Source organism: Leopardus geoffroyi, chromosome A3 (genome assembly GCF_018350155.1).
Source record: "Leopardus geoffroyi isolate Oge1 chromosome A3, O.geoffroyi_Oge1_pat1.0, whole genome shotgun sequence".
NCBI lineage: Eukaryota > Metazoa > Chordata > Mammalia > Carnivora > Felidae > Leopardus > Leopardus geoffroyi.
This window is the reverse complement of record NC_059336.1, coordinates 132,552,246-132,573,191: the sequence shown is the minus strand read 5'-3', so window position 1 is coordinate 132,573,191 and position 20,946 is coordinate 132,552,246. Positions and strand designations below refer to the sequence as shown.

Sequence of the window (20,946 nt, the reverse complement as noted above, 5' to 3'; positions counted from 1 at the left end):
GCGTGCCCTTGACTGGCTGCGTAGCCGCTGGATGCTTGGTGTCCCGGCCCGCTCGGTGACCTTTTCAGCCCCGCTGTTGGAGTCGCTGTGGGGCCGATCTGTGGCACATCATGGGGGGGCTCCGTAGCTGCGCCCCAGTGTCTTGCTCGCCACAGGGAGAGAGTGCAGATGCCGCCTTCCATGACCCTGCCCTGGCCCTCCTGCTCCACTGGGTCGTCCCAGAGATTCCCATGCCCCACACAGGATGTCCCCCAGGCGCCCTCCGCGAACACCCAGCGCCCTCCCCCGCTGGCCACGTGGCAAGCTCGGGTCACCTCCAGCTCCCGTGTGCCGCCCTCCGTGCCCTCCCTGGGAGCCAGACACCGTCTCTCCCACCCTTAGCACCCTGATACGCTCTGTTGCCGCTCACTGTGGTTTGACGTTTGCCTGGCTGTCTCTCTAAGAAACTGAGCACCTTGAAATTAGGGGGTGTGGTCTGTTCCTCCCCTCAGGGTAGCGCGCTGACGTTCAGCGTACGTGACTGACCTTCGAGTGAGCAAAAGTGTCCCTTTTATCCGCCCAAGGACGTACTGGGAAGGGCGGGCGCGCACATATCCCGGGGTGAGAATCTAGCATAAGAAGGCTGGTCTTGCACAGGCTCACGGGATCCTGGGGGGCTGTGTCAGCATTGCATAGGCTGCCCTGACTTACTGGCAGGAGAATGGGCTGGGTGTCTCCAGCCACTGGCCCCCGGGAGCACTCCCTAAGTGTGCGTGGAGCTGATCTGAAAAGGAGGCGCTCGGAGGGCCGTGTGGCCTCCTTTCCCTGCCCCATTTCTCAGGTCAGGAGACTGAGGTGCAAAGGGACTTAGATGCTTATGTGCTCGAGGCCCCGGGTCTCGGGATCCGCCCGGGGCCACTCGGTGTGGCTTGTCTGACCTCAGACTCCAGAGCTCCTTCCTCCGCCCGCGGCTGATTAGGGAACTAGAAACCTCCCGAGGGCGGCAGGTTCAGGTTTGTTTCTGGAGAAAGTAAGGGGAGAAGGGACACGTGGTGAGAAAACACCGACTTCGTCTACTCCCTGTATATAGACTTTTATATAAAGGACATACGGTGACCAGGGCACCCCCACCCCGGGTGGTAAAAACGGCAGTCGAAGCTTCTAGTATTTTGCCAGGGTTCGACATGCCTTCTTTAAAACAGACCACGTGTGTGGAAATCCACTCCGTCCAGGGCTTGGACGAGGGAGGCGAGAAGGCAGCTCGCCCTGAGGGCAGGCGGCACCCTAACTGGCTCTGTGGTCTTGGAGGGTTGGCTGGAGGCTCTCTGGCGAGTCTTATCTTGGAGGTACTTCAAAACAGAACAATAACCCGGCAGGGGTGTGTGTCCTACACAACAGGAAAAGACGGGGAATCAGCCCGGCCCTCAGAAGCTCTCCTCTTGGGAAAGCGGGATCTCCCCGCTGCAGATCTCTGGGAGAGAGTTTGGGGTACAGGATGCACCGGGTCCAGCGGCCCCGGGGCTGGTGGCGGGCTTTCCAGAGGGGCTGTGGGTGCTGCTGAGGGTCCTTGCCGAAGGCCAGCCCGCTGCCTGGGTGCCCTGCTCCCCCGGGGACGGTGTTTTCCCAGAGCCCCCAGCCTGCCCTCCAGCTTCTCTCGGTTCAAGGGGGGACGCTTGGCCCGGGGTGTGGCAGCCTTGGTCTCACCAGATGGGGAGAGCCCCGCTCATTTGTTGAAATGTGTTTCTTCCAGTTGACTTAACATCCTTCGTGACCCACTTTGAGTGGGACATGGCCAAATATCCTGCGAAGCAGCCACTCGTGAGCGTCGTGGATACTCTAGCAAAGGTAAGAGAAGGGCCTTCCCGTAGGGGACGGTGAAACTTCGGTGACCGGGGATAGCTGACCATCTGGGGTGGATCTGCATTGGTGTTTGGACCCTGGTGATGCAAGGAGGAACTTTCTGGGAGGCCAGAGCCAGGAGGCTGGGTGGGGTCCCCTTCCCACCTGCCTCCTGCCAGCCCTGACCAGGCCCGGTGCCTTTCTGAGGTGTGGCCTTCCATGCCCTGGGCAAGGATAGGGGCTTTTGCGTTTCAAGGCGGGCACCTGCCCTCCCTGCACCTCCTCTGGCCCTGTCACCCGGCAGGCGGCTGCACCTTACAGGGACACTCCCCTGACCTGCCCTGGAGCCACCAGTGCTGTGAGCCCGGACCCCGGTGTCCCTTTGGCACACCCCTCCTGCTCTTTGCTGATGGGAGCCTAACCCCCCCCCCACCCCCACCCCCCCGAGTGTTTACCTGGCGAAAACGATCTGCTTCTGTGGAGAGTCTGGCCCAGGAGCCCTAAGTCCTGGGAGGCGTTGATGGAAGGCATCCCCAGGGGCCCAGGCTCCTGCTCTGAGGGGCCTGTGACAACAGTGAGGCCCGTGAGTGCTGCACCCCTGATCCCACCAGCCCGGTAAGCGATGGCCTCCAGCTGTCACTTCATAAATAAAAGCCCAGTGGCACAGGTCTCTGGGACATGGTGGGGGGCTCGCGGCCCTGTTGACTCCTGCTTGTCTCGCTGAGGGTGAGTGCTGATTGTCTGTCCCCCTCCCTCCACCGTAAACCGAGTCCCTGAAAGGGCAGGTCTCTTCCTGGAGTGGCCGGGAGAGAGAGTCTCAGCCAGGCCAGGAACAAAGCCTTCCTGTTGTCTCCTCAGAGCCCAGCGCCACCCAGGTGTGGCTGGGCAGGTCAGGCGGAGGAGATGGGCCCCTGGGACCCTGCGTTCTCCTCACAGCTCGCTGGTGCCCGGCCTGTGTCTCTGGGAACTCGGGTGGGGCCAGAAGGCTCCGGAATCTGGGTGCGGTTCCTTCGCCACTCTTACATCACAGAGGTCCCGGCCCCTCCTGCGACAATTGGGCAGTCGTTCTGGAAAGCCCTCTGAGGGGGGGGGGGCTGCCCAGAGCACCTGTGCCAGGTGTGGCTTCCCGGAGGTATTGTGCACGTCCGTCACCAGCCCAGAAGCACCCCGTAGTTTGTGGGGCTGGCCGCACCCCGCGTTGCGCTAACGAGGCCAGGCTGAGCCAGGCGGGGCGCTCAGGCCACTCTCTGAGTCCGCTCGGGACAATGCTCGCTGGCCTGGCTGTCCCAGGGACGCCAGACGGTGATGAGGGCCCCCCGGAACACATCAGGGCGTCCGCTGAGAGGGGGGAGCAGAGCCGTTGCAGAGGACAGAACTCAGCTTCTCTCTAGTCCCGAGACCCCGAAGGGTGACTCTGGCAGGAGAGCAGGGGGTGGGAGGAGGGCACGGGTTTTGACAGCCCTGCCTGTGTCCCCAGAACACACGAGGCTCTTCCTTCTCGCATCCTCCAGTCTCAGGTGGGGAAGCTGGCCGAGAGGTTAGGTGACCCGGGATGGGCGTGCGGGTCTTGGCTGGGCTGTGTGTGTGTGTGTGTGTGTGTGTGTGTGTGAGAGAGAGAGAGAGAGAGAGAGAGAGAGAGAGAGAGAGAGAGACTCGGCTTCACAAGGAAGCCCTGGGCCGCCTCCACTGCAGGGAACCAGCTCTTTGAGGCTGGCTGGGCAGAAGCAATGAGGATTGGCTCCCTGAGGTTGTCCTGCAACAGGACCACGTGTGTGATGCCCGCAGCCCTGGTTTAGGTCTGTTCCCCCAGGGGGGGCCTGAATCTGTTAAGTAGAGACATCCTGGTCAAAGGAACTCCCTGCACAGAAAGACCCTCAGGGAGGCGAAAGCCGCTGGGCCGCTGGGCCGCTGGAAGTCGAGGAGCACTTTTTGGGTGTCCGGGCAGGTGTCCCAGCCTGGGAAGAGCCCTGTGCTGACATGGCCAGGGCCAGGCCTCCGGACCCTCCCAACCGCTGGGAACTGAGTCCACCTGCTTCCCTTAAGGGAAGAGGCTCAAGGATGGGGAGGGCTTCGCCCCCTTCCGGTCCCGCACGCGGCACGTGGCGGCCCGTCGTGTCACCTGGGCAGGCGCCCAGCCCGGGGCTCTGTCGGTCTCCGCAGGCCGGGTCACACCGCGGTTTCACAAAAGCCCCCAGACGTCACCAGTGTAACACGGCAAAGCGTTTATTCTTTCACTGCGCACGCGTCCAGCCCAGGGTGGGGTGGCTCCAGGCCAACCCCCTCGGGGCGCTGGTTGCTTGTGTCTGCACCCCCCCCCCCCGAAACATCCCCGGGTTCTGCGGGGCAGTCCCACGAGGCCCCCAAGGCTGCCGGCGGGCACGGCTGCCGAGCGGTGGGCAGTGCCGGCCAGCCACACGCCCGGGAGCCCCCCCTCGGCCGATCGCATGCCCTCCGCGGTGCCCGCGCAGCGGCCCGTCCCCGGGGTTGCGGAGACTGGGGGGACCCGGCCCCGCTGGAGGAGCTCGGTCTGGTGGAGGCGGGCCTCGCCTTGGAGACTGGCCCGCTCTGCGGATTCTGTGAGCCCGCGGCCATGCCGGGGCCCCGAGCTCCGAGAGGTTCAGAACCCGACCGCCAGCTCACGGGCAGACACGCAGGGAACCGGCATCCGGTTTGGGCCTGGCCGGTTCCAAAGCCCCGCCCCCTCCCACCGTCCGTGGGTTTCCAAACGCTCTTCTGCGGGGTTTCACTGGCTTGCGGTGAAACCAGGAGAGAAGGGAAGATGGCAAATTTTTTTTTTTAGTTCGATTTTTTTCCTTTAAAAACATAGATATCGTTGAATTAATTTATTGTAATTAGAGAGAGAGCATGGGGACAGGGGTGGTGAGGGGCGGGACTTGATCCCTCGACCCTGGGATCAGGATCCGAGCCGAAGTCAAGAGTCAGACGCTCAAGCAGCTGAGCCACCCAGGCCCCCTAATACATATGTATATGGTTTTAAAAATCAAGGCCTGTGCATTGGACCTGTGTCCGTTTCTTGGTTACAGTGGCGCATTCATGTTATGTAAGATGTCACTAACGGGGGAAACTGGTAGGTGGGATCTCTGTGTCCTATTTTTGTAAATTTTGTAATTTCCCATGAGTCTGTCTGTCATCACCTAAAAGGAAAAGGTTTGAAAAGAGATTGTCAAAAAATTATCAATCTTATTTGGAAAGTCAAACATATCGCGATGTAAAGATCAAAACGTTGAAGGCTTGCCATGACGCGACCCCCTCCACGTCTTCTCCCATTAACTTTTGCAAGTTTATTTTTTTATTTTGAGAGCAAGAGAGCACGAGTGAGTGAGGGAGGAGGAGAGAGGGAGAGAGAGAGAGAGAGAGAGAGAGAGAGAGAGAGAGAGAGAATCCCAAGCAGGCCCTGAAACAAGCTCCAGGCTCTGAGCCATCAGCCCAGAGCCCGACGCGGGGCTCGAACTCCCGGACCGCGAGATCGTGACCTGAGCTGAAGTCGGACGCTCAACCGACTGCGCCCCCCAGGCGCCCCTCTACTGCCATCATTTTGACGGCCGCTCGGTTCTCCATAACGTGGGGCGCCAGACTTTGTTGAACCAACTCTGTAGTCATGGACCCCACCCAGCCCTGGAGGGTGGGTGGCTGTGGTCGTTTTTCGAGGGCTTCCCGGGAGGCCTTGGCCGGCATTTGCCTTTCGGTGTTTGGACCCCTTGGGGAGGACGTTATCACTCTGCCCCGGGGACATGGGGCATCTGAGGCCAGGCAGCCAGAAAGCAGGAGAGGGAGGCCGTGGGCCCCGGGCTCATCCCGTGTCCCCTCTTTCCCCGGCCTGTCTGCCCGGCCCGCTGCGGGAGGGGGTCCACGACTCGCTCCCTGAAACTTGAGAACAGGGGGTGTCCTTAGTGCCCAGCGGGTGACCTGCCTCCGGGCTGAAAGGAACCTTCCTACCTGCGCAGAACGGAAGGGGCTGCTGGGCCCAGCTGAGCCTGGGGACCCGGCGCTGGTCGGGGCTGAGCCATCACGTGGGTCCCCATAGAAGCCAGGTCGGGGGTCACCCAGGCTGGCCTGGCGGTCCAAGAAGGGCTTGAAATCAGAAGGTTCAGCTCACTGAGTGATCCCGGCACAGCCACTCGTGTCTCGGGCCTCGGTACCCGCAAAGTGGGGACAGGAGTCCCTTCCCTGCTCCCCTCAGGCTGCTGGTAGGGCCAGACGATGGCACGTGTGGGAGAGCAGCAGGGGCAAAAACGTGAGGATTCCTGACACGGATTCCTAAGGGCACCGTGAAGAGCGTACGGCCGTTTTGGAAAGTTTGGCCGACTCTTGAAAACTCTCTTGCTTTTCCACACAGCAACTGGCACAAATCGAGACCGACCTGAAGTCCCGAACGGCCGCCTACAACACCTTGAAGACAAACCTGGAGAACCTGGAGAAGAAATCCATGTGAGTGGCCACCCTGCTGGAACCGGGCCAGGGCAGGGGCCGGGCTGGGGCAGGAGCGGGCCTTTCAGGTCACTGGGTGAGCCAGGGTCACTGTGCCCTCATCCGAGAGAGAGACGAGCCGGGCAGGCGGACACAGGGCACGCCGGCCTCTCCAGGAGGTGTGTGCAGGGAGAGGAGGCGAGAGACCCCGGGGCACATCCCCGGAGGAAAGGCTCGAGCAGGGAGGGGGCCTGTGCCCGGCGAGGAATCCGATGCTGGCCCTCCCCTGCCTTCCCTTCCTCTCCCACCCTCCCCGGTTTCCCGAGAATACCTAGGCTGTGCCCCAAGATCTTTCTTTACAGAGGACCTTCCCCGCCGAGGCAGTGGGGGACCAGACTGTCAGAGCCTGGCCCTTTGTGGGAGCCCCCCAAGAGCAGTGGGTTCTGCAGCCCAGAGCAGAGCAACCCCAGGGACTCCGGTGCCTTCTCCACTCAGCTGAAGGACCACCTCGTGAGAGAGAGGAAGCAGACTGCTTGGCCCAGCGGTCACGAGGCACCAAGACGGCAGGAGGTGTCTGGAGAAAAGCATAAGCCCCGGGTCGTAAAGGCAGCAATGATCTCCTAAGGTAGTGAGCGCCCTGTTGTTGGAGGCATGTAAGAAAAAGCCAGATGAGCTCCTGCCAGGAAGTGTGGAAGTTGCTCCTGAATAGGGCGGAGTTGGCACGGAGGACCTTCCCAGTCTCCCCAGATTCTGGATCTGATTCTGTTGACAGTTCTCTGCAGATACTCCAGAGAAGGGAAGTACCCAGGGGAGGTCGGAACCGGCTGTCCTCTCGTTCGGCCATTCCTCTGAGTAGCTCACCCTCGCATTTCCGCCTCTCCCTTCGGATGGCCACTGGGCCAGCCGTCTTGTGAACGAGGCCAATGGTGCCTTAGTGGAGAATGGAAAACCAAAACGGGAGGGACGCACCTTGACTGGAAATGGCCATTGGTGGCGGCCTGACTTTGTGTCAGAACTAAATGGGCGTCACCTGACTTTTGCCTCCTCCTTGGCCCTACGGAGGGGTGAGGATGGGAAAAGGGCAGGGTGCCGATGGCAGAGAGCCCTAAATGGTGACCTTGGCATAGGTCAGTCATGGCATTGGCCATCTGCCTGCCTCACTGCATCACCGAACTGTGGGCTCCTTGAGAATTGTCTGGGGCTTAGCAAACATCTGGTGCGGCCTCTTCAGTCGACCAGTGAAGGAGCCATCCACTGAGTCACAGCAGCATTGGTCTGTCCAGAGTGTTTGCTGAGGGCAGGGGAGGGCAGGGGAGGGAAGAGAAGGGAAAGGGAGGAAAAGGGAGGGTAAGGCTGTTCTTTACCTCCTTGTCCGTTATTCCTGTCTTTTTTTTTTAATTTATTTATTTTGAGAGAGAGAGTGCAAGTGGGGGAAGGGCAGAGAGAGAGAGAGAGAGAGAGAGAGAGAGGATCCCAAGCAGGCTCCACGCTGTCAGCACAGAGCCCAGTGCAGGGCTCGAACTCACGAACCGTGAGATCAAGAGATCAAGAGTCTGAGGCTCAACCGACTGAGCCCCCCAGGTGCCCCCCTCTTGCTTCTTTTGATAAACGTTTATTAAGCACCTACCGTACCCTCAGGCTTTATGCCAGGCCCTAAAGATGCAAAGCAGAATAAAAGGTAATTTCTGCGCTTGGAGAGCTCACAATTATTCACTCAACAAACATTTATAGAAAATCTGCTTTGTGCAGGGAGTACAGGCATAAACCAGACAGACAGGACCTGACGGGTGGGACGGTAATGTGGAAATGCCAAGGTAGGAGGTACAGGCCCTGTGCCCTCGGAGAGAGTCCTAAGGGACTTACCAGTGATGGCGCAGGTCGGAGAGGTGAGGTTGGAGGGGGGCATTGTACCTGAGGCTTTGGCCTTGGCCGAGTGCTTGAGAGCCATTCACCAGGGAGACGTCCTGTGCTGCACTGATACCCTGGCTGGGTGCTGAGGCTGTAGACAGTCTCAGTAGCTCTAGCTTGGCTCGTCTGCTGATACAATAGCCTTGAACCGTGTGCTAAAAATACCACGACCTCGATGTAGACCGGGTTCCACTGGGCACGATGAAAGCTATTTCAGGTGAAGGTCCCCTGGCGGCTGGACCTGTGAGGCGTGAAAAGTGACACGGACCTCTCTCTGGTCCCTGTGTCTGCTCAGGACAGCCCGACACTCGAGTAACTCAAGCTGCCTGCCCCCCCCCCCCCCCGTCCCCCTCCCCCCGCGGTCCCCTCCCAACAGCCGGTGGCTCGCCCCGGGGCAGTGCAGGCAATGGAGGTGTTGAATTCAGCCACCCCTCGGTGACTGTGACGGGGCCTCAGGCCCTGCCAGCCACAGCAGGTCTGGCCACCAGAACTGGGGGGTCAGGGACACACTCAGCCCAGGGCCCTGGCACTCCTGGGGGGGGGCGGGGGGGAGACATCTGAGCCCTGCCTGTCTCCTGCCTGCCCTCCGGTCCCCGGGCCCGCGTGCTGGTGGGTGTACGGGGTGGGGGGAGGGGGCCCGTGCGGCCCAGAAGCCCAGGCCCACGCTGCCTCCCTCCGCCTTTCTCCTGATCACACCCCCTTTGTCCCACACGGATTCAGGGGAAACCTCTTCACTCGGACGCTGAGCGATATCGTGAGCAAAGAAGACTTCGTGTTGGATTCCGAGTATCTTGTCACACTTCTGGTCATCGTGCCCAAGTAAGTGGCCCGGGAAGGTGGGTGGTGCGGGGCCTCAGCCCGTGTTGGTGACCCCGGAAGGAAACCGGCCTGCCCGACCGAGAGGAAGGGGAGCCCCCCACGGCCTGGCCCCCGGGAGCACTAAACGGGAGTTGCGTGGGCCGGCACGGGAGCAGGGGGACAGCACCTGCGGTGGGACGCAGTGACAGAAGCAGCCGTTTCTTGAGCGCTCGAGGCGTGCCTGCCACATGCCTCACTCTCAGCAAACCCCGGGCTGCTGTTACTCCCTTGTCCCGAGGCCAGAGAGGTCAGCTGGCTTGCCCAAGGCCACACAGGGCCGGGACTAGAAAGTTCTGACACAATCACAGGGGCCCTCTGCGGGGTCCCGGGCCCTCATGGGGAGGCTGGGTCCGGGATGGGGCTGGGCAGGAGATTCTCGGTGCCCATGGCAGGGCCTCGGGGGGTGGGGGGCACTCTGGCCCAGGCCTGCTCACTCCAGTCCTTTGGAAAGAGGGGTATACAGGGTCCCAAATACTTGGGACGCCCCGAAGTTTTTAAGCAGAAATCACTGAATGATCCTGTATCCTCGCAGACCAAGCTACACGCAATGGCAAAAAACCTACGAATCCCTCTCGGACATGGTGGTCCCTCGGTCGACTAAGTAAGTGAGACCCCAACTTGGCACCCGGCCACCAAGCGTGCCGGAAGGTGTGGGGACCCTCGGCCCGCCCCACTCGCTCTCACAAGAGTCCCTTGGCCTGGAACTCCTTTGCAGCCACACACCCGGCCCCATGCCAGACTCTCTCCATCTTTGAAAATGCGGTTTCCCTGCCCCCTCCTCCAGGAAGCCCTCTCTGGCTGCCTCCTGGCAGAGACCTCCCCCCCCCCCCCCCCCCAGTGCACTCTGCGGTGCCTTCTCAGCCCAGGTCATTCTTCCCCACCTGAGGGTCAAGCAAGGGCCTGGCTCTGATGGCCACAAGGCGGGAGCAGGGGAGGAAGGCATTCTCAGCGTCCGGCCTCCTGGGGTCAGAGCAGGAGTGGCCAACGAAGCCTGGGAAGGTGGCAGGAGAAGGTTCACAAACCGTGAATACCACGCATCTGGGGAGACCAGCATCTCAGGGCCGCACGCAGCAGCAGGAGAGGCTCTCACGATGCAGTACTGAGCAGGGAAAGCAAGTTCTTTTGCTTTAGCTCTAGAAACAGACACAACTAGACCACATGCGATCTGGGCACACGCAGGTGCCCAGTAGAGCCGTGGAGGTGTGTGGGCATGGGAAACGTGGCGACCTGGGGACACAGCGTGACGTGCACCCAGGGAGGGCCACGGGAGGGGGGGTCTGCCGTATGAGAATTGCTTTAGGTCTTAAATGGGGCGGCTGAGACACAGGTATTTGTTATTCTCTATACCTTTTCACACGTCTGAAACGGCTGGTCCTTGAAAAAAATTGTTTTTAATGTTCACTTTGTTTTGAGAGAGAGAGACAGAGCATGATCAGGAGAGGGGCACAGAGAGAGAGGGAGACACAGGCTCCAGGCTCTGAACTGTCGGCACAGAGCCCGACGTGGGGCTCGAACTCACAAACCGTGAGGTCATGCCCTGAGCTGAAGTTGGACGCGTAACCGACTGAGCCACTCAGGGGCCCCGCGAATGGTTTGTCATTTTAAAAGATTTGGCGGGTGAGTCTTGGCCAGACATGCCAATTCACCTGCTTCCCAGGGCACCGTGGCGAGAGGGAGGGTGGCCCCTGCCCAAGTCCCTCTCGGCCCGGAGGCGTCTGGCTGGGGGTACCTGCAGCAGGGCGGCTCTTCCAGGGTCACAACTCACTGGAGGTAGCAGCTAGGAGCTGAGTTGAGGGGTGCAGGGAACAGGACGGTCATAGCCTGAGGCCACAGGGGAGGCCAGAAGAACAGGCCCGGGGCAGCCACGTCTGCAGGGGCGGGGCGGGTGGGGTGGGGAGGAAGGCACACAGATGGGTGGAGGGGCTGGTCCTTGAAGTCACCCGGCTCAGCAGACGACCCCAGCTCTTGTAACAGTGGCATTCTGTGGCCAGGTGCCAGGGGGCCCCGCCCAAAAGGCTGCCTCACTAGGTGGCTTGGCTTCTCAGACCAGAGCCCCCAGGCCCTTCGTGGTCAGAAGGCGCCCGAGAATCCACAGAGGTGACTCAGGAAAAGTCTCTGGAGCCTGGGGCGGCCCTTCTGGGCACCCACTCTGGGAGAGCGGAAAGGTGACCCGGCCCTGAGCGTGTCCATGAGACCTGCCTGGGCTTGGCGAAGGGCTTCAGGTCTGTGACCCAAAGACGCAGGCCCCTGGCTCTGACAACCCCTGTGTTTAGGGCGGTGCCCACGGGGGTCCCGTGTTGAGGTGTGCCTCGGGAGGCCGTCCGATTACAACATCGGACGCGAGGTGGACGTGGCGGGGTGGTTTCCCACCAACGAGCTCTGCCCTGCTTCGCTGTGAGCACAGCACGTCAGAGCGAGGGCCCCCCGTCCGCACACGAGGCGACCGAGACCCGGGAGTAGCGTGATCTCTTGGGCATTTCACAAACCAGAGCTGAACCGTGCATCTCCGCACAGCTAGTCTCCTGTCCTTTCCTCCCCTCGAGGGCCTGTGTTTAGATCGCCCGGAGGCCCCTGAGGCCTCAGCCTGGAGGTTGAATGGCAGGAGCCCGAGAGGGCGGGCCGCAGCGGGTGGCTGAGCCCACACGGCCAGGAGATGGGAAATAAGGGACGTCCGGTTCCCTGCCCTCCGCTGCTGGCTGGGCCCCTGCACACGGGCCAGTGGGCTGATGGGGACGGAGCCTCTCCTCTGCGGTGACCCGCCTCCCCGACGGGAGAGGACAGGGCTCTCCTAGCCCAGCTCTGACACCGGGCCCGGTGATGAGTCCCGCGAACAGACGCTTCTCTCCCCCAGACTGATCGCCGAGGACAACGAGGGCGGCCTCTTCACGGTGACCCTGTTTCGAAAAGTGATCGACGATTTCAAAACCAAAGCCAAAGAGAACAAGTAAGGGCTGGCCTTGGGGGGTTGCTCCGGGTCTGGTCTGTCTGCACCGGAGGGGCCTCTGCTCCGACTGGAAGCTTCTTGGCAAACGCCTCCCATCTGCTTGTTTTAAGGTTCACTGTCCGTGAATTTTACTATGACGAGAAAGAGATAAAGAGGGAAAGGGAAGAGCTGAGCCGTTTGCTGTCTGATAAGAAGCAACAGTATGTGAGTAGACTTCGTGGCGGCCGGGCTCCGGGCAAGGGCGGCTCCTCCCTGGGGGCACACGGCCCCGGGAATGTGTGCCCCCCTGGGGCTGCCGGGGTGCGTCTGGGGAAGGCAGAGGGGCCCCGAGGTGGCGCCTGAGCTGTGAGTCCGTCCGAGCTCCTGAGTCCTGGTGCTGCCCTTCCAGGAAGGGACTCCCAGCTCCGCTCTGCAGCTGAGAAACTGACGCTCTGGGCCTTCTCCGCCCCAAGGTCGGGCAGGGCAAGGCGGGGATCCCTGAGTGGAAAAGTGGGCGGCTCCGTCCCCTCCGTCCCCTTGCGATTCTCAGCAGTGCGGCTCCCCGGGTGCCATGTGACACCTTCTGTCACCAGCACCTGTATTTATGTCCCCTGCGCTTTCAGCAAAGAGTGGGTGCTTGTCCCGGAGGAACTGACAACAGCCAACCTCCCGCGTGCAAGGGCAGCTGAGCTCAGGGGGGAGAAAACCAGGCTTTTAGTCTAGAAGTGTGAACAGCGTGGCCTCGGACACCCCGCTCTGTAAGACGGGCGCGTTCCCCACGTGGCATCCTCCCGCTGCAGAGCGGGCCTAAGCCAGGTGGCTCCCGGGGCCTGCCTCGGTGGAATGTCTCCGGGTCCCTTCTCTCCCATCCCCCCCCACCCCCCAACCCGGGGCGGGTTCTCAGAGAAGCTGCCTAGTCAGCCTCTGGAGTAGAGAGGAGGGGAAGAATGAGTAGAATGTACTTCAGGCCTGTTGGAGGAAGACCGGTGTGTAAACATAAGGCTGTAAGTATGTGCTTGGACGATGCAAGATGTACCTCCCGTGTGGCCAAGTGTTTGCCCTGAGCCTTCTCTGCTGTCGGGCCGGGGGAGTCTGCACGTCCGGCGTGACCTCTCCGGGTCGGTGGCCTTTCCACGGGGACTCCAGACAAGTCAACCCCCGCAGAAGTGGCAGGAGCATGGGGGTTCCCAAAATAGGGTTCTCCCAGCCCCCCCAGACTGGCCCATCCCCCTTGAGGAGGAACGGGGGGCTGGTCCTATGGTCGTGCCCATGCACGGTTTCGGCCCCTCCCGGCCCCGAGCACACACGTATGTGTGTGGACGTGTGTGCGCACACCAGGGGCACACGCTTTTCGGATCCCAAATCTGCCGGGCTTCTCTGGCTGAGACCCCTTCCCGAGACAAAGGGCTGAGGTGGCCCCGGGCCCGAGGCCTCAGACCTGACACGCCCAGGCAGGAAAGGTGCTCGCCAACAAGCTGGAAAGCCAAAGGGTTTTTCTCCTTGACCTCAGCTCGCCCCAAACCCTCATCACCCAGGAGCGCTCGGTGGTCTCTATCATAGTTGAGCAACCCTGCTGGCCTCGGGGCCGGCCCTGGCTGGCCTCCGGGTGGGGGCTAGACTGTGGCAGCTGTCATGGTGTCCAGGAGGGAGGCCCTTCCCCCAGGACAGGTGGTCAGGTCCGTGCCTTCGGCCCCTCCCTCCGCGCTGGCACAGACCCCCGAGGATCGAGGTGATACGCAGGAGCTCGACACCTGCTGCCCGGGTCTCCGGTTACCCGCCGGCGGAGGGTGCTGCTCCCCGACGCTGCCCTGGGAGCCCTTCCAGGGTCTCTCTGTGCAGGGGAAATGGAGATGCGAAGGAGACACACTAGCTCGGAAACATTTCGCTCCCTGCGAGGCTCTTGCTGGGTGCCAGTGAGCGGGGGTCAGCCGGGGTCGGCCCTACCCTGGCCGCGTAGACCCTTTCCCCCTTAGCTTGTTGGGAGGCGGGTGCGGTCGGCATCCTCCGCCGTTTTTTTTTTTTTTTTTTTTCAACGTTTATTTATTTTTGGGACAGAGAGAGACAGAGCATGAACGGGGGAGGGGCAGAGAGAGAGGGAGACACAGAATCGGAAACAGGCTCCAGGCTCTGAGCCATCAGCCCAGAGCCCGACGCGGGGCTCGAACTCACGGACCGCGAGATCGTGACCTGAGCTGAAGTTGGACGCTTAACTGACTGCGCCACCCAGGCACCCCATCCTCCGCCGTTTTGATTACTCGCCAGCCAGAGGGGACAGGCTGGGGCCTGGGGCTTTGGCCCCCTACGAGAGCACGGGGTGGGGGCTTCCTGTGCTTTCTGTTTGCAGAGAGGGTTAAGGAGGCTGTGTCCCAACAGCACACCCGCCGTCCGCGTGTGGCATGCTTAAGCGCACCCCGATTGCCCTGTTGCCGCCGAGGCTGGACGTGGTGGGGACACGCTCCTCAGGCAGAGCCGTTTCCACGAACACCGCCTGGAGCTGTCCCTGTGGAGGGGAGGTCCTGACCGGGGCCAGGCAGAAGGGGGGGAGGATGTGGGCACGAGCTCCGTCCCTGGAATATGGGGCCTGAAGACCTTAACACCCCGGTCCCATCTCGAGTCCGACCAGCACGCAATCCCGGAGGGCGGGCCGGCCTTGCCGGCCTCCCTGTGCTTTTCAGGCGATGCGAGTTGTTTGTTTGTTGTGATGCATGTTTGCCGAAAGATTAATAAATCATTTCTGTGCCTTTAGCAAACTTCCTGTGTTGCTCTTAAAAAGGGATCATCCACCTTCCCGGACCACAAGGTTCAGGTAACCCCGCTAGGGAACCCCGATAGGCCCGCTGCGGGGCAGACGGACAGAGAGAGAGAGAGTGAGGGCGAGGGAGAGGTAAGCAGCACCCGGGAGCCCTGGGCTTCCCCCGCTCGCATGTCCTCGCCAGTGCAGGCGTCTTCTGAGAAAACAAAGCCTTGCGTTTTCTGGTACCGAAGGTGGCTTTTGGGGGCTCAAATCAAGGAGCCCAGCATCAAACGCCTTTCCTCCTCATCCGGGGGGCCTCCTTGGAGCTGCCCCCCCGCCCCCGGCAGTGGATGGTGCTTGCTGGCCAGGGTGCCCCCGCCCTGTCTGGAGGTGGCTGGAGCTGGTGACGGGGACAGGTGCTGGTGGTCGGGCGGCTCGGCTCTCCTCCCCTGGCTGCCCTGGCTGGACCCACCCCTGACCTTGGTGGGCACTTGGAGGTGCCTTTGCTCCAAGACTCGAGGCTCCCTCCCCCTGAGTAGCGGCCACAGCGGCATTAGTGGCAGCTGTCGTGGCCGAGTGAGGCGGGCTCCTCGGAGGGCCCCCTGGAAGCGGCGGCTGGTGGATGACGCCAGGACCCCGGGGCAGCGCCTCCCTGGGAGGCGGGCCCCTTCGCAGCACAGCGTCAGAGGGAAGCCTGCGGGCTGCCTGCTGACAGCCCTGAGGTCAGGGGCTGCCCAGCCCCTGCAGCCCGGTCTGGGGTGGCCGCGCGCGCATGCGCCGGGTGGCTGGCCCGCGGCGCTTCCCCGGCCCCCCCCCCCGCCCCCCCCCCCCCCCCGGGGCGGCCCGGCCGACGGGGTCCCGGCCCTCGTCCGACCACCTCGCTGCTTCCGCTGGCCGCCGGGCATCTCTTCGCCGCTCGGGGCTTGCTCTGTCAAAACCCACCTCCTCCTCGGCCTCGCGTGGGCGGAGCGGCCAGCGGGCGTCACCGGCTCTCCTGTCTCTGCAGGGCCCGCTGCTGCGCTGGCTCAAGGTGAACTTCAGCGAAGCCTTCATTGCCTGGATCCACATCAAGGCCCTGAGGGTGTTTGTGGAGTCCGTGCTCAGGTGCGTGGAGGAGGCGCCCAGCCCGGGGTGGGGCAGCGAGCTCTGGGGGCCCCCTGGGCTGCCGCCTGCCCCTTCCGCCCCTCGCCCCCACCCCCCCCGTCTCCTCTGGGACCTGCCGGGCCCTCTCGTCCTCTCTGCGCGCTCCTCCTGGCCCTTGGCAACATGTTTAGGATCTCCTGAGTCACACGAGCCTTCCCTCTAGCCCTGCGGGCCCTGCTGTCCTGTGCGCCGCGGCCCCTTCCTGCCAGACTCCGCGGCAGGCTCCGCCCGCCCCGTGCACCTGCCGGGGCCTGGCGACTCCTAGAGGAAACACGAGCATGGTCTCAGTCCTTGAGCTCTGAGCCCAAGGCGGCACAAAAAAACGAAAGCCCTGAACCAAACCGAACTGACAACAACAAAAATTTGGCCTTGTTTTTTTCACCAAAGTGAAAACAATTACCGTGGGAGATTTGGGAACTGTAGGTAAGCACGACCAATGAATAAAAAAATCACCTGTAATTTTAACGCCGGGAGAAAACTCTGCTGGCTAGTGTGCAGGCGTGAACCTTAGGAGTTTTTGTTCCTTTGTGTTTTGCTTTTTTTTTTTTATTCTAGTTTACAGATATGCATATTTTTTTTTTACTAAATTTTTGCAAAAATGGAATCAAGCAGTATTTTTTAAAGCCTGTTTTTCTGCCACGTTTTGAACATGTGCAGTGACATGAGCTATGTGGGGAGGGGGGATCTTGGTAGCATCACACACGGCTGGCTGTACCCTTTTTCTGGAAGCTTCCACCCCTGCTTCTTGGCCCCCTCTGGCCCTCTGACCCTCTGGAGTGCTCTCCCCAGCCCCTCCCCTGCCTGCAAGGCGGGAGGCCCCCCCCCCATCCCTTCCCAGCCATCCACCTGGAGGCCTGTTCCGTACCTTTCCTTTCGAGTCTGTGCCTCCTACCTCGTCCTGTCCGCCTCTCACCTCACACGGGCTTCCCCTGGACATCTGGCTCATCTTCCCTCCCGACCCTTCCCCCGGCTGCCCCGTCAATGCCCGTGGGCTCACGTCTTTCCCATTTCCAGACCCCAACCCTCAGGGCGGGCTCAGATGCCTCTGCTCCCTCACCCTCGCCTCCTACGCCCACTCCTGCACCCCACGACGCTTCTGGTGGGCCCCCTGGCTTGCCCCTGCTTTCTCTCTTCCCTCCGTCCCCGGCCTCGCCTGGCCGGGCCGGCTCTTGCCACGGGCTCTCCCTTGGTTCTGTGCCTCCGGTTCATCCTCCACGCGGCTGCCAGTGTGGTTTTGTCCAAGCACAATATGGCGGCCGCCAGGATCTGACCGTGGCTCCTCTCGTGGTCATCCACCCCCACCCATCTCAGAGGCCTGGAGTGGCGTGGATTGTGGCATTGGGCTGCGGGGTGTAGACGAGCAAACCTGGAGTGTGCCAGCCACCTGTGGTGTAGACGGGGCCCGAGACTGACCCTGCTGGCCTCGAAAATCAGTGGTTCTCAGGCTCACTACGGTGCGGATGCCCGTTTGCTCGAGAGAGGTAGAGATGGATGTCCTTAAGTTGGATGAAACAGGATTTCTCCTAAAAGTATATGTGAAAGTAATTCTTTACAAGACTCTCAATGTAGGATTTTTTTTTTTTTTTTTTACTGTGTCTGTATTCTTCCGGAATACGGTTGTATACATGAGCGCTGTTTGAAAAATTCAAGTTCAGAAATACATACTGTGGAAACAGTTCCCAGTCCCCACTGCCCATAGATAATTACGGTTAATGGTTTCGAGACTCTTCTTTCCCCCCCAAATGGGATCGTTTAGCGTCCTGCGGCTTGCTGTCTTCATCTGCTCTGAATCAGTCTCTTCAGCACGGGTGAAGCTACCTGATCCTTTTTTAATGGCTTTTTCATATTCTATCCTGTGGACAGATCGGAATCCAGGAAAACAGAGGCTGAACACATTTGCTGGGGCACACAGACGGTGAAGTTCACCTGCTTGCCTGTTCCTTTGACCCCCTGTTGGTCTTTGCCCCGCCCCCCCCCCCCAGTTGGCTCTTGGCCGCTGTCTCCCTCTTCTCCCAGCTGTTTTGTACTTCCCGCCTGGGGGGGGAGGGAGGGGCCGACGCGCTCTCTGCCTCTGTCACCCGGCTCAGAGTCGGACAGATGTGAAATGGACATCTTCCAGACACTTCCAGATGTGAAATGTTCGTGGACTCCACAAAGTCAAAGTGAAGTAGACTCAGCCCTCAGTTGAGGGAGAGCTGGTTGACCCTCAGGGCGCAGTGAACCGGGGGCTGCCGGGCGCAGAGTGGAGGGGCCAGCCAGGAAGCTAGTCAGTCTGGATCTCGGTGGGGAACAGAGGTTACGGAATCCTGACGGCGGCTGCGTGGCCACGATCGTCTAGGGAGAGCCCTGCAGAGGGAAGGTACTGAAAGGACACCTCGGGGAACCCCAATATTTAGAGTGGAGGAGAGAAGCCCATGAGGAAGTCAGGCAGAAGGGGGGAGTGGCCGACGAGTCAAAGGGAGGAGAAGCTTAAGGATTTAGGTATCCCCGTGAAAAGGGTCACGAGGTCATCGGTGGGACAAGCTCGAGTGTGGTGGCCGGATGACTGGGTGACATGGGACACTGGGCACTCTCAAGTTTGGAATGAGAGCCCAAGGGGGCTGAGGGCGTTTCTTACAAAGGAGGGCAGGATGGTGAGATGTTACAGGGAAGGGGACAGCGGTAGACGATGCTGGCGCCCCCATGGCACAGAGGTCTCGGTGTGGGGGCCTCATGTCAGGGCTGCCCACCGGGTGACCTCAGCAGTCAGGGAGGAGGAGGGTCCTCTACTGAGTGGAGCAAGGAGCAGCGTGGGGGCGGCCTTGTGGAGAATGAGCACTGCCCCGGCTGTTCTGGAAGGTGTGTTCTGAGCAGAATAGAGAAGGTGTTCATTGACATGGATCCAGAGGGAGGGTCAGCAGGGAAAGGGCTGGAAGGATCTGGGAAGAACGTGGGAAGCCCCAAAGTCGAGAGAATGGGCTGAGAAAGGGGCCCAGGGCTTGGAGGCTTGATGGGGGGGTGGGGGGGGGGGAGACGAGGAGCAGTCAACATTCACGAAGTGTCGGAGTGCCCGCCCCCCATCCAGGTCTGGGGACACAGTAGACTGTGCACAAAACAGACCCGTGCCTCTGCCCCGATGGGAGCTCACGGGCTGGGAAAGACAGGACAGCTGGGACACAGGGGTCCTCGTTCGGGAGGGTAAGCGAGCTCCCAGGGCAACCCGCAATGACTGGCAGAACGACCAGGTCGGACGACAGAGCGCGGTGGCACCATAGTCTGGGAGCTGGAATGCACGTCCTTAACGTACGTGTTGCCTGGGGGGTGTGGTCAGCAGGTGGAGACAGCGGTGTCCGTGAGGCCGAGGGTGTGGAGTGGGTTTCTGGAAAGCACTGGGAGTTGCGGGAGGGAGTCAGGAGGGGGGCTGCTCGCTCAGGTAAGATGGCCGCGGCCCCTCCGCTCAGTCCCCCGGGGGGTACCGGAGCTTTGTGGTAAGAGGGGACACGGAGACGAGGCCGTCGGCTGGGCCATTCCCCTCGCCCGTGACCCAGCCCACGCGCCGCCACCCGTCTGCACCCGCCAGCTTCTCTGGCTCTTGCCTCCTGGAAAGACCATTTAGGCGGGGCTCGGGCATCGGGGTCCTGCCGGCCCAGCATCCTGGAAACGCACAGGACTAAGCAGGTGTTAGGCTTAGGTGTGTGGCGAAGGCAGCGGCACGCGTGGGCACGGCCTCCTTCACGTACACTTTGCTTCCCGCCCGCAGATCCAGCAGACCTCCGCGTTTTAGGGCACGGCGCACCGGTATCCAGAACTGGCCGGTTAGCCTGTTCTGGCACATTCCCCTCCAGAAAAATCCAGTCACCAGTCTCACCTCTGACCCTAAATATTTCATTCCACTGAGTTTTACTGTCTTAAGCGGTGTCAGCTGAAGCTTTTTTCTTCTTACTAGAACCGCCTGTTTCTTGTCAGGGTTGTTTTCCCCACGTTTCCATCTGGGGTAACTTATGCGCACATTTTGTCTGTCTGGGAAGGTACGGACTTCCAGTGAATTTCCAGGCGGTGCTCCTCCAGCCTCACAAGAAGTCCTCCACCAAACGTTTAAGAGAGGTTCTGAACTCTGTCTTCAGACATCTGGATCAAGTAGCGGCTGCAAGCGTGTTGGATGTAGGTATACGATCCAGAAGCGGCTGGGGTTCTGTGCTAAGCTCAGCCTCCCCACCTGGGAACTTGCCAGATCCCGAAACTGCCTGTTACGAAGATATACGTTTCACAAATGCGAAAAGTGTAACAAGGAAGAGGCTGTGTGTGTGTGTGTGTGCGTGTGCGTGTGTACGCATGTGCGTGGCGAGGGTGCGCTGCGCGGGGCAGAAGATACCGTCACAGCCCGGAGAGCCTCCTCAAAAACATAAAGACGGGACAGTGAACTGCCTTCTGCACCTAGAGCGACAGCGCCGCGTCCTCTTTTGCAGGCGTCTGTGGACATCCCGGGACTGCAGCTCGGCAACCAAGACTACTTTCCTTACGTCTATTTCCACATCGACCTCAGCCTGCTCGACTAGGAGCCGCTGGCCCCACGAGGCCTTCCCGTCCGTGCGGACTCCGCAGACGCCGCGGAACCCCATGGAACTTAGAGTTTGAGAGAAATTGCTCACAAAAGTTAGTTACAGTTGTATTTATTTTTTTTTAAGTTACAATAAAGAAATGCCCCGTCCTTTGAATGGTCTTTTATGTTCGAACGTAATTCAAAGCCTCACTTTACATAAATGGGGACTGCCTAGAAATTGGTCACCTGCTGTTTTAATTTTGTGTCTTAACGGATCTCTTGGGACGGCTTGGGAAGAACGTTAAAAATCCTGAGCTGACCGTATAACCAGCCAGATTTCCTAACGGTCAGTGGGGATGGCCCAAAGACAAAATGTTGGGCACGAAAGGTCGTTCTCAACGGACAACCCACTGTTTCTCATCCTTCTTTCTGTAAACTCGCCTTACGTTTCACATTCCATGGATGGTACGTGGCCTTGCGGGACACGTAAAAATCCGTATCGTGGCAGGCGTCCAGATGGTGTCCTTGGAATCACAAGTATTTTATGGGGAGGGAAGACATCAGGGTCATCCCTTCATGGTATCAATTTACTGGCTAAATTTACTGAATTTATGA

At 60.6% G+C, this 20,946-nt stretch overlaps 1 protein-coding gene across 24 annotated transcripts in view; it reads left to right on the top strand.

Moving 5' to 3' along the window:
- ATP6V1C2 (ATPase H+ transporting V1 subunit C2) overlaps positions 1-20,946 on the top strand; it is a 62,196-nt gene that overhangs the window by 33,429 nt on the left and 7,821 nt on the right. For 6 of the 24 annotated variants that reach the window (XM_045447718.1, XM_045447717.1, XM_045447725.1 and 3 more), the window contains 9 exons: positions 1,730-1,824; positions 6,176-6,267; positions 8,875-8,973; positions 9,545-9,613; positions 11,864-11,956; positions 12,067-12,160; positions 14,682-15,773; positions 19,820-19,952; positions 20,258-20,499. In XM_045447718.1, coding sequence (XP_045303674.1) covers positions 1,730-1,824; positions 6,176-6,267; positions 8,875-8,973; positions 9,545-9,613; positions 11,864-11,956; positions 12,067-12,160; positions 14,682-15,773; positions 19,820-19,952; positions 20,258-20,475 — 1,985 coding nt within the window. In that variant the 3' untranslated portion in view covers positions 20,476-20,499. The other 18 variants (XM_045447736.1, XM_045447734.1, XM_045447731.1 and 15 more) reach the window with 17 other exon arrangements.